Source organism: Ranitomeya variabilis, chromosome 8 (assembly GCF_051348905.1).
Source record: "Ranitomeya variabilis isolate aRanVar5 chromosome 8, aRanVar5.hap1, whole genome shotgun sequence".
Lineage (NCBI taxonomy): Eukaryota > Metazoa > Chordata > Amphibia > Anura > Dendrobatidae > Ranitomeya > Ranitomeya variabilis.
In genome coordinates this window covers 134,609,623-134,627,175 of record NC_135239.1, presented here as the reverse complement: position 1 = coordinate 134,627,175, position 17,553 = coordinate 134,609,623, and the positions used below count along the sequence as shown (strand labels likewise).

At 43.8% G+C, this 17,553-nt stretch overlaps 1 protein-coding gene across 2 annotated transcripts in view; it reads left to right on the top strand.

Annotated features, from left to right (window-relative positions):
• The window catches only part of ALDH9A1 (aldehyde dehydrogenase 9 family member A1), a 317,452-nt gene that overhangs the window by 125,152 nt on the left and 174,747 nt on the right, over positions 1–17,553 (top strand). For both annotated transcript variants that reach the window (XM_077276920.1, XM_077276919.1), the window contains 2 exons: positions 464–609; positions 10,847–10,976. In XM_077276920.1, coding sequence (XP_077133035.1) covers positions 464–609; positions 10,847–10,976 — 276 coding nt within the window. The remainder of the gene's footprint in view (positions 1–463; positions 610–10,846; positions 10,977–17,553) is intronic.

Here is a 17,553-nt window from a genome sequence, read left to right as displayed (position 1 = left end):
CTCTTCTAGCAATTAGCGGCTCTGTATATGGGACTGTTCTAGGAACATCTGCGCTGCATGAGGCAAATCGCTCTCCTCCCGAGTCTCTCCATATGGCTTTGTAGTACTGTACAGCCACATATGGGGTATTGCCACGTTCAGTAGAAATTGTGGGACAAATTTGGTTCCATTTTTTTTGTCACACCCGTGGTGTCAATATGGTCACCTCTAGATGAATTCATTGAGAGGTGTAGTTTGTAAAATGGGGGGTTTTCCATGGCTGTAGGCAATTTCAGGGAATTGATTTTAAAAAGGGTTTTTGCCACATCTTTATTAAGTGACATTTGTTGCTTTGTGTCTTACAAGTAGTGACCAGCACTTTACATCCCTAGAAAATTGTTATTTTTACATCGTAACGACTATACATCTCTATCGGAATACTAGGTTGTGGACTGTAACTGCTGATCTGGTTGTGTTGTTCTAGGACGAGTTATTACATCCTTTCCTTGCTCTGGAGAAAAAGAGGTGAATGAAGCCATTCAAAGTGCTAAGACTGCCTTTAACATATGGAGACAGAAGTCTGGAATGGAGCGAAGCCGCATCTTGTTGGAGGCAGCTCGTATTATCAGGGTCAGTATTTCTTGGTGAGAAATAAGTCTACTGGCATTTGAATCAAATTGACCAATAACAGAGGTTAATAGTTTTACTTTACAGGGGTTTGCCTGGCTAATACACCATGTACTGGCATAGAAAAATCAACTCTCCATGTTTTCTTACTTTCGTGCTCCAGGTGCATCATTATCTGATTTTATTAATGGATTTACGTGCCTAGAATCTGCAGTGAAATGCAGTAGCAGCTAAATGGATGAGATTTCATCCAATCTCCACTTCGCTGTGCTGAAAGCTTCTATAGAATTTGTTGCAAAATGCACCCTTTCCACTGAAAAGGGGTTAAATCTGCAAGACGATGGTCATTGGCCAGAACAAAAAAAAACAAAAATTAAATTGCCCACTTTTCCAGTTCAGAAAAGAAAAATAAATCCTCAAATTTTGTATTGCATCATGTGTAGAAATCCCATCTATCAAAATTTTAAATTGCTTAACTCATTTCAATCCAGGCGATTTTTATTTTCACATAGCTGTATGAGGGCTTGTTTTTTGCGTGATAAGTTGAAGTTTTAAATGACTGTTCGACTTATCATTTATCACATAGGGAAAGGTTTCCTTTTGTGGGAAATTGCAGAAAAATCAATTGTTTTGTATCAAATACAATGTATTAAAAAACAACAACTTTTTTTTTGGTGGGGGGTGTTGCAGTGTCAAAAAAAAAATTTGTCTTTAGTCTTAGGCTGGTTTCAGACTTGCGTACACGGGAGTGCTGCGGATGGCAGAGTACTTCCACCCTTCTTCCCTGAAACCACGCCTACGCTTCCTTGTGTCCTGCGGTGCTCTGCGTACCTATCTTTAACATTGGGTACGCAGGAATGTACGCTGTATGCTCATGCCTCTGCATGTGCCATTTTGGCGCTACGCTGAAACGGAGCATGTGCAGGCATCCGCCTACAGTGTACGTCCCTGCGTACTCTATGTTAAAGACAGGTGCGCAGGGCACAAGGAGGCGTAGGCGGAGCGTAGACCGTGTAGGCGTGGTTTAAGGGAGGAAGTATGCTGCCATCTGCAGCACTCCCGTTCACAAGTCTGAAACCAGCTTTACTGAAGTATAGAGACAGTTTATTTTATTTCTTTATTTTTTTAATTGGGATAGGGTGGGGAATATAGGTGGTGACTCATTATTATTTTTTTCTTTTTTACCTCCCTCTATTTGGGGACTAGAGTCTGCGATGGCATTTGATCACTTGTTCTACATATTGCAATACCATAGTATTGCAGCACAATCAAAAATTTTTTGCACAAGCAAAAATCATGGCCTTCATAAAAGCAGTCATGGTATTCATAGGTGTTTTCAGCAGACCCTCAGTTGTCATAGCACCCAGTAAGCACCCCACGATCCCTGGGGAGAGTGATGGGCTTGTGGAATATTGTGTGCCCCATCCCGGAACCTGTAAATGCTGCTTCTGTTAAAGGCAGATGATGCTCCGCTTCTGAGAGTGCCTCAAAGACTGTGACCCAACATATTTGCGACGACATGCGACAACATGCAACATGCGATGACATGCGGCGACATGCAACATACACCATACAACACATACATACAATACATACATATAGACATATAGTACATATAACATAGATTACATACTCACCATCACTTGTCACTTTGATCCCCGAAGCAAGTGTCATCTGTAAAAAATACTAAAATAACAAACAACCAATATACTCCCTGTCCGCAGAAATCCAATGTAAACAAGTGTCCCTCGATGATCTCCCTTGGAGAGCAGCAGCATTAGCTGATCTGACTGCTTTCCAGGGGCTCCAAGACTACAATGATGGAAGGTATGCTTCCACAATGTATTCCTCACAATGTATTCCTACGCCCCTGTGAGAAAATAGTCCCTAGTCTCACTTCTGGCACTGCTGTTTTGGAAAAATCCCAGGCAGCTTTGCCAGAAAGTGAGACTCTGAACTAAGGTAACCTCTTTAGTGACACACTGCAGGAGCCATTGTCTCCTGTCAGTGTGTCACTGAGGGTTCTATAGAGCAGTGACATCACCCGATGTCACTGTTCTATAGGGGAGATCGTCGTGGGACACTCGTTATTAATTGGACTACGGCGGACAGGTAGTATACGGTTTATTATTTTACGTTTTTTTGTGGGCGCTGAAGTATGGTAAGTATGGTTAAATGAAGAATATTAAAATACTTTTTTCCTAATGTGTGTGTGTTTTATTAAACCTTTACTAGTATTGGATTAATAACGGATAGGCGTCTTATTCACACCGCTCCGTTATTAACCCGGCTTAATGTCACCTTACAATAGCAAGGTGACATTAACCCCTTATTACCCCATATCCAACCACTACACGGGAGTTGGAAGAGAGGGGCTAAGTGCCGGAATTGGCATTCCGGGGCGGCTGCGGACTGGTATTTGTAGCCGGGGGGGGACAATATCCATGGCCCCTCTCTAGGCTAGGAATATGAGCCCGCAGCTGTCTACGTAGCCTTTTTGGCTATAAAATATAGGGGGACCCCACGTCATTTTTTTGGGGGGGTCCCCCTATTTTAATAGCCAGTAAAGACTACGCAGACAGCTGCGGGCTGATATTCATAGCAGGCTACAAATATTGGCCCCCGGCAGTCGGCTTTCCCCCTCTGGCGCAGAAAATTGCGCGGGAGCCCACGCCGTTTTTTTCCATTTTTTTTTTTTAATTCGACGCTAATTAAGGCCTCTTTCACACTTGCGTCGGTACGAGTCTGTCGCTATGCGTTCACTTGAACGTTTTTTCGTGCCGACGGGCCGCGAAAACACGACGGATCCGTTGAACGACAGATGCGACGTGTGGCCATCCATCGCGATCCGTCGGCAATACAAGTCTATGGGTAAATAACGCATCCTGCGAGCACATTTGCAGGATCCGTTTTTTTCCGCCGGATCCATTTTTTTCCGCCGGATCCGTTTTTTTCTCAGAGTTGTATTAGTGCCGGATTGCGCCTGATGGCCACACGTTTCATCAGTTTTTTGCTGGATCCGTCACTCCACTGTGCTAACAATAATTCTACTATCATTGTGGTGTGTCTGGGCCTAGAGACCCTTATTCCACTCTCGTTGTGGTGCGTCTAGGCCTAGAGACCTTTATTCAAATCCACTCTGCATTTTCTTTCATCCTATTAGTGCCTGCACCTGCAGTATATGTGTATGATACATAACTTATGAAGGATCTGTTCACTCTTACTCTTGGTAGGCATAAGTGGACAGGGAAGGAAGTGCAGGTGCCAGATTCACTGCCACTGAAGTCACTGGGAGAGCGGAGCTGCTATGGCACTTCAGCTCCTCTGACAGAATCTCACCTTTCTGCAGTGCCTTCTGGACTTCCAGGACCATCTATCTCAGCCAGCAGCACCCTGCTTTTGGTGGGCTCCCACTGAGATGATAATGTATTAGATCTGACCTGCAGTCCCATGTAACTCCACAGATAATACAGTGATTCTTTTGTGGGTACTGATAGCAGTGATGGCTCCCCTGGATCATACTTCTGCTGCTTCTGCATGTGCTGCTGTTCTGGGCTGGTGGGAGGAGTAAGACAGAATCAGTGACAGAGGAGAGCAGACTAGATCTACAGTCATGGCCAAAAGCATTGACACCCCTGCAATTCGACCAGATAATACTCAGTTTCTTCCGGAAAATGATTGCAAACACAAATTCTTTGGTATTATTGTCTTCGTTTAATTTGTCTTAAATTAAAAAACACAAAAGAGAATGAAGCAAAAAGCAAAACATTGATCATTTCACACAAAACTCCAAAAATGGGCCAGACAAAAGTATTGGCACCCTCAGCCTAATACTTGGTTGCACAACCTTTAGCCAAAATAACTGCGACCAACCACTTCCGGTAACCATCAATGAGTTTCTTACAATGCTCTGCTGGAATTTTAGACCATTCTTCTTTGGCAAACTGCTTCAGGTCCCTGATATTTGAAGGGTGCCTTCTCCAAATTGCCATTTTTAGATCTCTCCACAGGTGTTCTATGGGATTCAGGTCTGGACTCATTGCTGGCCACCTTAGAAGTCTCCAGTGCTTTCTCTCAAACCATTTTCTAGTGCTTTTTGAAGTGTGTTTTGGGTTATTGTCCTGCTGGAAGACCCATGACCTCTGAGGGAGACCCCGCTTTCTCACACTGGGCCCTACATTATGCTGCAAAATTTGTTGGTAGTCTTCAGACTTCATAATGCCATGCACACGGTCAAGCAGTCCAGTGCCAGAGGCAGCAAAGCAACCCCAAAACATCAGGGAACCTCCGCCATGTTTGACTGTAGGGACCGTGTTCTTTTCTTTGAATGCCTCTTTTTTTCTCATGTAAACTCTACGTTGATGCATTTGCCCAAAAAGCTCTACTTTTGTCTCATCTGACCAGAGAACATTCTTCCAAAACGTTTTCGGCTTTTTCAGGTAAGTTTTGGCAAACTCCAGCCTGGCTTTTTATGTCTCGGGGTAAGATGTGGGGTCTTCCTGGGTCTCCTACCATACAGACCCTTTTCATTCAGACGCCGACGGATAGTAGGGGTTGACAACTTGACACTGTTGTACCCTCGGACTGCAGGGAACGAAGCTTGAACTTGTTTGGATGTTAGTCGAAGTTCTTTATCCAACATTCGCACAATCTTGCGTTGAAATCTCTTGTCAATTTTTCTTTTCCGTCCACATCTAGGGAGGTTAGCCACAGTGCCATGGGCTTTAAACTTCTTGAAGACACTGCGCACGGTAGACACAGGAACATTCATGTCTTCAGAGATGGACTTGTAGCCTTGAGATTGCTCATGCTTCCTCACAATTTGGTTTCTCAAGTCCTCAGACAGTTCTTTGGTCTTCTTTCTTTTCCCCATGCTCAATGTGGTACACACAAGGACACAGGACAGAGGTTGAGTCAACTTTAATCCATGTCAACTGGCTGCAAGTGTGATTTAGTTATTGCCAACACCTGTTAGGTGCCACAGGTAAGTTACAGGTGCTGTTAATTACACAAATTAGAGAAGCATGACATGATTTTTCGAACAGTGCCAATACTTTTGTCCACCTCCTTTTTTATGTTTGGTGTGGAATTATAAACAATTTGGCTTTAGGACAATTCTTTTTGTGTTTTTTCATTTAAGACAAATTAAATGAATGACAGGATTGCAGGGGTTTCAATACTTTTGGCCATGACTGTATCTATTGCTGATAATAACAGACTGCTACAAACCACAGGCATGTTTGTAGTTTTGCACTAGGTCAGCTGTAAATCAATAGTTGATCACACATCATGTGAACATCCTCACCTTTCACCTCAAATATCATAGATCTGAAACTTTGTGATGCTGCAATTGTCAATTTTCCGTGTGGGCAATTTTCCGTGTGGGCAATTTTCCGTGTGGGCAATTTTCCGTGTGGGGAATTTTCCGTGTGGGCATTTTTCAGGGAACCGAAAACGGGGAAAAAAATTTCAAGTGCGGTGAAATTGCAAAAAAAAGTGCAATCCCACACTTGTTTCTTGTTTGCCTTTTTTGCTATGTTCACTAAATGCTAAAACTGACCTGCCGATATGATTCTACAGGTCATTACGAATTCATAGGCACTAAACAGGTCTAGGTTATTTTTTATCTAAGTAGTGAAAAAAAAATTCCAAACTTTGCTAAAAAATAAATAAATTCCACAATATTCCGATACCCTTAGCGTCTCCATTTTTCTTGATCTCGGGTTGACTGAAGGCTTATTTTTTGCGTGCTGAGCTGACATTTTTAACCCCTTCATGACCCAGCCTATTTTGACCTTAATGACCTGGCTGTTTTTTGCAATTCTGACCAGTGTACCTTTATGAGGTAATAACTGGAATGCTTCAATGGATCCTAGCGGTTCTGAGAATGTTTTTTCGTGACATATTGGGCTGCATGTTAGTGGTAAATTTAGGTCGATAATTTTTTCGTCTATTTGTGAAAAAAATGGAAATTTGGCTAAAATTTTTAAAATTTCGCAATTTTCAAATTTTGAATTTTTATTCTGTTAAACGAGAGAGTTATGTGACACAAAATAGTTAATAAATAACATTACCCACATGTCTACTTCACATCAGCACAATTTTGGAAGCAAATTTTTTTTTGCTAGGAAGTTATAAGGGTTAAAATTTGACCAGCGATTTCTCATTTTTACAACGAAATTTACAAAACCATTTTTTTTTTTGGGACCACCTCACATTTGAAGTCAGTTTGAGGGGTCTATATGGCTGAAAATACCCAAAAGTGGCACCCCTCAAGGTGCTCAAAACCAAGCTGATACCCCATATGTGGGGGGGAACCACTGTTGGGGCGCACGACAGGGCTCGGAAGGGAAGTAGCGCCATTTGACTTTTGAATGAAAAATTAGCTCCAATCGTTAGCGGACACCATGTCGCGTTTGGAGAGCCCCTGTGTACCTAAACATTGGAGCTCCCCCCAAGTGACCCCATTTTGGAATCTAGACCCCCCAAGGAACTTATCTAGATGCATAGTGAGCACTTTGAACCCCCAGGTGCTTCACAAATTGATCCGTAAAAATGAAAAAGTACTTTTTTTCACAAAAAAAATTCTTTTAGCCTCAATTTGTTCATTTCCACATGGGCAACAGGATAAAATGGATCCTAAAATTTATTGGGCAATTTCTCCTGAGTACACTGATACCTCACATGTGGAGATAAACCACTGTTTGGGCACACGGCAGGGCTCGGAAGGGAAGGAGCGCCATTTGACTTTTTGAATGAAAAATTAGCTCCAATCGTTAGCGGACACCATGTCGCGTTTGGAGAGCCCCTGTGTGCCTAAACATTGGAGCTCCCCCACAAGTGACCCCATTTTGTTAACTAGACCTCCCATGGAACTAATCTAGATGTGCGGTGACCACTTTAAACCCCCAAGTACTTCACAGAAGTTTATAACGCAGAGCCGTGAAAATAAAAAAATCATTTTTCTTTCCTGAAAAATAATTTTTTAGCCCGCAATTTTTTATTTTCACAAGAGTAACAGGAGAAATTGGACCCCAAAAGTTATTGTCCAGTTTGTCCTGAGTACGCTGATACCCTATATGTGGGGGGGGGGAACCACTGTTTGGGCACACGTCGGGGCTCGGAAGAGAAGTAGTGACGTTTTGGAATGCAGACTTTGATGGAATGGTCTGCGGGCATCATGTTACGTTTGCAGAGCCCTTGATGTGCCTAAACAGTAGACACCCCCCAAAAGTGACCCCATTTTGGAAACTAGACCCCCCCAGGGAACTTATCTAGATGTGTGGTGAGCACTTTGAATCCCCAAGTGCTTCACAGAGGTTTACAACGCAGAGCCGTGAAAATAAAAAATAATTTTTCTTTCCTCAAAAATTATGTTGTAGCAAGCAAGGGTAACAGGAGAAATTGGACCCCAGTATTTGTTGCCCAGTTTCTCCTGAGTACGCTGATACCCCGTATGTGGGGGTAAACCACTGTTTGGTCACACGTCGGGGCTCAGAAGGGAAGTACTGACGTTTTCAAATGCAGACTTTGATGGAATGGTCTGTAGGCATCACGTTGCGTTTGCAGAGCCCCTGATGTGCCTAAAAAGTAGAAACCCACCACTTGTGACCCCATTTTAGAAACTAGACCCCCCCAAGGAACTTATCTAGATGTGTGGTGAGCACTTTGAACCCCCAAGTGCTTCACAGAAGTTAATAACGCAGAGCCATGAAAATAAAAAAATAATTTTTTTTTCCTCAAAAATTTTGTTTTAGCAAGCATTTTTTTATTTTCGCAAGGGTAACAGGAGAAATTGGACCCCAATAGTTGTTGCCCAGTTTGTCCTGAGTATGCTGGTACCCCATATGTGGAGGTAAACCACTGTTTGGGCGCACGTCGGCACTCGGAAGGGAGGGAGCACCTTTTGACTTTTTGAACGCAATATTGGCTGGAATCAAAGGTGGCGCCATGTTGCATTTGGAGACCCCTGATGTGCCTAAACAGTGGAAACCCCTCAATTCTAACTCCAACACTAACCCCAACACACCCCTAATCCCAACCCTAACCCTAATCTCAACCCTAACCACAATCCTAACCCCAACACAGCCCTAATCACAACCCTAACCACAACCCTAACCCCAACACACCCCTAACCCTAAGCACAAGCCTAATTTTAACCCTATTTCCAACCCTAGCCCTAATTCCAACCCTAACCCTAAGGCTATGTGCCCACCTTGCGGATTCGTGTGACATTTTTCCACACCATTTTTGAAAAATCCACAGGTAAAAGTCACTGCGTTTTACCTGCGGATTTACTGCGGATTTCCATTGTTTTTTGTGCGGATTTCACCTGCGGATTCCTATTGAGGAACAGGTGTAAAACGCTGCGGAATCCGCACAAAGAATTGACATGCTGCGGAAAATACAACGCAGCGTTTCCGCGTGGTATTTTCCGCAGCATGGGCACAGCGGTTTTGGTTTTCTATAGGTTTACATGGTACTGTAAACCTGATGGAAAACTGCTACGAATCCGCAGCCAAATCCGCACTATGTGCACATAGCCTAATTCTAACCCTAACCCTAGTTCTAACCCTAATTCTAACCCTAGCCCTAATCCTAACCCTAGCCCTAACCCTAGTTCTAACCCTAACCCTAGTGGAAAAATATAAGTAAATAAATATTCTTTATTTTATTATTGTCCCTACCTATGGGGACGATAAAGGGGGGGGGTTCATTTACTATTTTTTTATTTTGATCACTGTGATAGGTTTTATCACAGTGATCAAAATGTACCTGGAATGAATCTGCCGGCGCCCATGGAGCAGATGGACGGACACCGGGAGGCGCGGTAAGTATGAGGGGGTGGGATCGAAGCACAGGGGCTGGTATCGGAGCACGTGGGGAGCGGACAGGAGGACGGAGGGGTGCGGATCACAGTACGGGACATGACGGGGGACTGGGGAGGAGATCGGTGGCGGGGGCAGATCAGGGTTTCCAGCCATGGCCGATGATATGGCATCGGCCATGGCTGGATTGTAATATTTCACCACTTTTCATAGGTGAAATATTACAAATTGCTCTGATTGGTTGTTGAAAGTGAAACAGCCAATCAGAGCGATCGTAGCCACTGGGGGGCAAAGCCACCCCCCCTGGGCTGAAGTACCACTCCCCTTGTCCCTGTAGGTCGGGTGAAATTGGAGTTAACCCTTTCACCCGACCAGCAGGGACGCGATCATTCTGTGACACAGCATATGCGTCACAGGTCGGATTGGCACCGACTTTCATGATGCATACGCTGTGTCACAGGTCGGGAAAGGGTTAATTATACCATTTCGGTCCAGATGCGTTCTTTTGATTGCCCGTTATTGCATTTTAATGTAATGTCGCAGCGACAAAAAAAAACGTAATTCTGGCGTTTTTGAATTTTTTCTCGCTACTCCGTTTAGCGATCATTTTAATCCTTTTTCTTTGTTGATAGATCGTGTGATTCTGAACGCGGCGATACCAAATATGTGTATGTTTTGATTTTTTTTTTATTGTTTTATTTTGAATGGGGCGAAAGGGGGGTGACTTGAACTTTTATATTTTTATTTTTTTATTTTTTTTTCATATTTTTAAAAACACTTTTTTTTTACTTTTGCCATGCTTCAATAGCCTCCATGGGAGACTAGAAGCTGGCATAGCCTGATCGCCTCTGCTACATAGGGGTGATGCTCAGATCGCCCCTATGTAGCAAAATTACTGCATTGCTATGAGCGCCGACCACTGGGTGGCACTCATAGCAATCTGTCATCAATAACCATAGAGGTCTGCTGGAGACCTCTGGTTATGCCTACGCACCGATGACCCCCGATCACGTGACAGGGTCAGCGGGTTGCGAATTTCCGGCCGGATGGCCGTAAGCGCTTGTTAAATGCCGCTTTCAGAGTTTGACTGCGGCATTTAACTAGTTAATAGGTGCGGGCGGATCGCAAGTCCGCCCACATCTATTGCGGGCACATGGCAGCTGTTCAAAACAGCTGACATGTCCTGGCTTTGATACGGGCTCACCGCTGGAGCCCGCATCAAAGCGTGGGATCTGCCGTCGGACGTACTATTCCATCCGATTTCAGAAAGGGGTTAAGTGTTGCTGGTTTATAACTGACTAAGTTTACAGAAGTAAAATGATGTAGAGTTGTTGTGTGTTTTTGTTCTGTTGAAAAAAAAAAATATTGGGCTACTTTCATTTTTTTTAAAATTTGAAATGGCTTTGTTACAGGAGCGCAGTGAAGAACTTGCTACCATGGAAACCATAAACAATGGGAAATCCATCTTTGAGGCCAGAGTGGATATTGAAATTTCTTGGCAGACTTTGGAGTATTATGCAGGACTTGCTGGGTGTATGGCTGGTGAGACCACTCTGAAATGATATGTAATCATTTACTGGTACCTTTATTTAGGGCCTCTGTGAGCATGTATAGCAATGATATGATACATATAGATATACAAAAGCTTTAGCATACATTTTCAAAAATAGAAAAAGTGATATGGCTTAAAAAATAAACCTATTTTATGGCATCTTCATGTTAAAATATCATAGTAGGTTGGTAGAAAGTTGGCGTGTTAAGTTCAAGTGGATATTAGAGTTTTTCACTAGGCATGCATGCTAACGGTGACTAATCATAAGCGGGCATCAACTATTGATGGAAAAAAAACACCCCCCACAACCACCATAGCTTACAGCAGGTTTGTCACTGTGAGAGATGTAGAAAAAACAGCCGTAATCTGGTCTAACCTCCTGCATGAGTCGGCGTTGGGTAGCAGCAGTGCAGCTGAGTTTAGCTATGACACACTTGAAAATCAGGAGAGCTGATAGAAGGGTTTGTAATGTGTCAGCTAAATAAAGCTGCACTGCCTCACCCCCACACTGACTCATGCAGGAGATTAGACCAGGTGATCAGGTTCTGGTAGTCTCATACTGAGAAACCTACTCAAGGGGATGGTGGTCTACTTTCTCCAGTGTGTTGCTGAAAGATTGATTAGTCAGCATCATACCGAGAGAAAAAGAACAAAGCTCAAAAGGATGGACTTATATATAGAACAAATATTATGTATAAATAAATAAATATATCAGACTAGATATATAGAAAAATGCCTTTATTTTAATAGTGGTGGCAGACAGTAATACTAAAAAAGACGTGCATATGTCAGGACAAATACTCCAAAATATAAAAATATATACCGTATTTTCCGGCGTATAAGACGACTTTTTAACCCCTGAAAATCATCTCAAAAGTCGGGGGTCGTCTTATACGCCGGGTACGGCGTGTGCAGGGAGCGGCCCTGGATGGTTCCCATGGTCTGGAGGAGAGGAGAAAAAAGAATAATAAAAAAAAAATATGGGATACGGCCCCCGACTCTCAGCGGTGCAAGCGGCGGCCTCCGTTCCTAAGGATGCATTGAGCGAAGGACCTTCGATGACGTAACGGTCACGCGACCGCGACGTCATCTAAGGTCCTTCGCTCAATGCATCTTTAGGAATGGAGGCCACCGCTTGCAGCGCTGAGAGCCGGGGGCTGTCGGAGGGTAAGTATATTCCATATTTTTTATTTTTATTATTTTTTTTTACATGAATATGGATCCCAGGGCCTGAAGGAGAGTCTCCTCTCCTCCAGACCCTGGGAACCATCCGGACCGCACACGCCGTATAAGATGACTGGGCGTTTAAGATTACCCCCGTCTTATACAGCGAGTATATCCCAAACCTCATATTTTATATGTAAAAGTTGGGGGTCGTCTTATACGCCCAGTCGCCTTATACACCAGAAAATAAATTATAAATATACTAGTTAATCACAGCAAGAAAATATTTCTGCACGTTTGCAAAAATATTTTCTTGCTGTGATTAATTAGTTTATTTATAACTTATTTTCTTTCTCACTAATTCACATTAATATATATATTTTATGTTTCCATAAAATTTCCCATATATTCTTTCTTTTTTTACTCTGTGGGACTCTTTTATGATTAAGAGCAATATTTATACAACTTATATAATCCTTGGGTCTGGTATTATATGTATTTTTACTATATTTTTTTTATTTATTTTATTTTGTTATTTTAGCTCATGATTTCTTTTTATACATATATACAGTACAGACACGCCTTCTCATTTAAAGATTTTTCTGTATTTTCATGACTATGAAAATTCTACATTCACACTACACTGAAGGCATCAAAACTATGAATTAACACATGTGGAATTATATACTTAATAAAAAAGTGTGAAACAACTGAAATCATGTCTTATATTCTAGATTCTTCAAAGTAGCCACATTTTCCTTTGATGACTGCTTTGCACACTCTTGGAATTCTCTTGATGAGCTTCAAGAGGTAGTCACTGGGAATGGTCGTCCAACAATCTTGAAGGAGTTCCCAGAGATGCTTAGCACTTGTTCGCCCTTTTGCCTTCACTCTGCGGTCCAGCTCACCCCAAACCATCTCGATTGGGTTCAGGTCTGGTGACTGTGGAGGCCAGGTCATCTGTCGTAGCACCCTATCACTCTCCTTCTTGGTCAAACAGCCCTTACACCCTTACACAGCCTGGAGGTGTGTTTGGGGTCATTGTCCTGTTGAAAAATAAATGATGGTCCAACTAAACGCAAACCGGATGGAATAGCATGCAAGATGCAGTGGTAGCCATGCTGGTTCAGTATGCCTTCAATTTTGAATAAATCCCCAACAGTGTCACCAGCAAAGCACCCCCACACCATCACACATCCTCCTCCATGCTTCATGATGGGAACCAGGCATGTAGAAGTCCATCCGTTCACCTTTTCTGCGTCGCACAAAGACACGGTGGTTGGAACCAAGGATCTCAAATTTGGACTCATCAGACCAAAGCACAGATTTCCACTGGTCTAATGTCCATTCCTTGTGTTCTTTAGCCCAAACAAGTCTCTTCTGCTTGCTGCCTGCCCTTAGCAGTGGTTTCCTAGCCGCTATTTTACCATGAAGGCCTGCTGCACAACGTCTCCTCTTAACAGTTGTTGTAGAGATGTGTCTGCTGCTAGAACTCTATGTGGCATTGACCTGATCTTTAATTTGAGCTGCTATTAGGCTTTGTGCACACGTCAGGATTTCTTGCAGAAATTTCCTGAAGAAAACCGGACGTTTTCTTCGCGTTTTTCCCGCGTTTTTTTTCACGGTTTTTTTGCTTTTTTTCCGGAGCTTTCCGAATGCATTATGTAACGGGAAAAATGCGAAAAAAACTCAAAATTAATGAGCATGCTGCATTTTTTACAGCGATGTGTTTTTTTCGCAGAAAAAAAACGCAACATGTGCACAAATATTGCAGAATGCATTATAAATGATGGGATGCATATGTATGCGTTTTTTGCGCGTTTTTATCGTGTTTTTATAACGAAAAACCACGAGAAAAATACTGAACGTGTGCACATAGCCTTAGGCCGGTTTCACATTTGCGGTTGTGTCCGCAGCGTTTCTTCCGCAAATATCCGCATGTGTTGTATATTCCTATATTTAACATTAGGGACGCATGCGTTTGCGATCGTTCGCGTTTTGCTGCATTTGACGACATATGTGTCGTTTTGTCATCTGCGGCTTGTCGCGGAAATGCAACATGTAGTAATTTTTAGAGGCTTCAATTTGCCGCCTAGAAACGTATGCGGTCAATTGCGTAAGGAATGTGCCAAAAAAACGCATCGCTGTCTATATGAACGCATGCGTTCACAAGCACATGCGTTTTCTTGCGTTCATGAACGCATGTGTTCCACAAGAGAAAAACATGTCTAGACACTGATAAGCCACCCCCCACATACAAGGTGATAAAGGGAGGGAGTCGACATTTGCAGGTCACTACTCAGCAGACACTGAAGCAGACGAGACGCAGGCTACATCCTTGGAGGAAAACAAGACACTGAACAATGTGAGTATATCCTATCCAATGCCTTTATTTTCTATTTTCTGTCTCTACATGTCCTAATTTCTGCCATTTCTTTCTTTCTGCTTGCATCAGAATGTCTTCTTCTTCTGATGAGGAGCAACGTCCTGGGCCTTCTGAAGTAGAACATGTCAGTGAGGTGAGTACTTGCCTCCTCAGATTGGTAAGTATTCACTGTCACATCTACACATATGACAATTTTTGTTTTTCATTTTTTAGAGCTCTTCTTCTACTGCGGCAGAGACTGGGCAGAAGCAGCGGAGTCACGGTCGGGTGGCAAGGCGGCAGCGTGTACGTATACAAGGCTGACTGTTTACTGTATCTTCACTTTAGTATTCTTGAATCTTCCTTTCTTTACATTCCTATTTCTTTACATTTTTCTTCTGGAATACGTTTGTATCTTGACTTTCAATTCATGCCATTTCTCAGCCTCTGTTTTTTTTCTTTTCCTTATGTTATGGACCCAACAATAATGTCTTTATTTAATTTTTAGGTTCCAGAACGGGATGAAGACCTCATAGAAAATGACCTCCTCATCTCCCTGGTCCAGGAGCGAGTCCCGTTGTGGGACACCCGGGATCCACAGCACTCGGACAACGTGACGATCCGGCGCCTATGGAATGAGGTGGCCAAAGAGATGTGGGATGGCTGGGACAACGCCCCGACTCGGGTCCGAAATGCTTTTGGTAAGTACTGCAATGCAGTGTGAAGAAGCAGAGACCTTGGCCGTGCTCACACAACTGTGTGTGATGAGATAAACTCTCAGGAGTTTCTCTCATCACACACAGTTGTGTGAGCACGGCCAAAACTCCATTGTCTAACTATTATTTTTTGTTTTTTCAACAGTGGCCAGAGTCAAAACACGTTGGCATTCGATGAAGGACCGCTTCAACAAGGACTTGAGTCACGAGAGCCGTGTTCCCAGTGGTTCAGGAGGAAGGATCAGAAAATACAAATACCATCGCGTTCTGGCATTTTTAAGACCGATCCTTGCCCAGAGAACGTAAGTATTTCTCCAGTGCATTGTATTGCCATAATCTGTATATTTCTATTCCACAGGATTTTGCGTCTGGTTATTTTTTGGTATTAATTTTCTTTTTCCTTTTTTTACAGCACATGGAGCAGCACTGTTGGCCCAGGTTCTGGAGCGGTCCTTCATCAGACAGCCACAGACCCGTCCCAGCCATTCAGCAGCGCTGCAGCAAGTGGGCCTGCCACACTAACTGGAAACCAGGAAGCTGGTCCATCAGGTGTTCCCCTTTCCCAGTCCTCTGCCTCTGCCCCTTTTTTTTTTTTGGGCTCCTCCCGGCAGCGGCAGATGGCATCGGACAGGTCCCTCATGCCTGAGTTTTTGCACTTGAGCTTGGTTTTTCACGAAGGACTCAAGGCTTTGGGTGACCCGAATGGATATTTCACTTAGCCACATGAATACACGTATCCAGGAGGTCACCAAAAGCCTTGACTAAGTAAAAGCCGAAGTCTAGAGGCCAGCACATCATTTTTTTAACCAAATTGAGCAGGGCATGTCGGAACACCTTACTCCTGATCTCCAGCTGAGTGTCATGCAGGCCTGCAATGCTGCTTACGTGCAGGCTATGCAGCAGAATCGGTATTTTCAGCAGACAGTGGCGGCATATCCACCTGTGCCTTCACTGTCACGATTAACCTCAATGCCGACGTCTGCTGCATACCACTGCACGGCCACCTCTATTCCTAGCACTGCCGGACACCAGTACAGCACCACCACGATGCCGAGTGCTGTTGGACAGCCCACCGCCACCACCATGACAACCGCTGCTCCTGCTTGGACCTCCACTGACACGACGATGCAGCAGGACCCAGGCATGGCCTTCCGTACCGCTACCACCACGATGCAGCAGGACCCTGGCATGGCCTTCCGTACCGCCACCACCACGATGCAGCAGGACCCTGACATGGCCTTCCGCTCTACAAGCGCTATGGACTCTGGCATGGCTGAACGCTCTACGAGCACTATGGACTCTGGCATGGCTGCACGCTCTACAAGCACTATGGACTCTGGCATGGCTGCACGCTCTACGAGCACTATGGACTCTGGCATGGCTGCACTCTCTTCGAGCACTATGGACTCTGACACAGTGCAGCCGGACCCGGTCAAGTCACCCACCATGACCATGCCACAACAAATGAGTCCACCGAGGCTTACCAGAACCCGGCAATCCCAGAAAAAAACAAAAAAACAGCGGACTCTTAGTATTCCTCCCCCTTCACCTCCCAGTGTGTCTGTAATGTCAGGTTTGTCTCACCCTTCCAGTGCGTCTCAAGCCTCTCATGTGTCAAGCCCTATCCCCGAACTACCAGACTCCACTAGTTTCATTGCCCCTTCTCCTGCCACCTCTGCGTCGTCCACGGTTAGCCATGCCTCAGTGCTTCACACCCCCCGTTTACATCACTCTACCCCAAGCAGGCGCAGTTAAATAAATATTTTGGTGGTTAAAAAATAAATACAAGTTTTTTTGCCCCACTTATGTTTGGTTTATTGTGTCTTTCGCCGCCGGCAACACACACTGTGCGCCAAATAAGAAACTTCTAGTATAGAAAAGTAGGAGACAAAAAAAGCGCAAATAGGGTCTTATCCTCAGGATTGCTTCTAATCAATTATGAGAGAACTGCTCACCTGGTGGTACACAGTAAAGGCGTGTAGTTTGTCAGCTGCTGCAGATCCACAGGTCGGCGCTGCGACCTCTTAAAGACGTTATAATAGATGAATGTGGATAAAATCCGCGCTGCTGTGACAAATGATGGATCCAGATATAGTTATAAGGTGTTCAGGTGGTTTATTCAACGCGTTTTGAAGCTCATGGCTTCTTCTTCAGGAAGTTTCCACACAAAGATATCTTTGTGTGGAAACTTCCTGAAGAAGAAGCCATGAGCTTCGAAACGCGTTGAATAAACCACCCGAACACCTTATAACTATATCTGGATCCATCATTTGTCACAGCAAATAAGAAACTTCGCCACACACTTTATTTTTTGGATACATC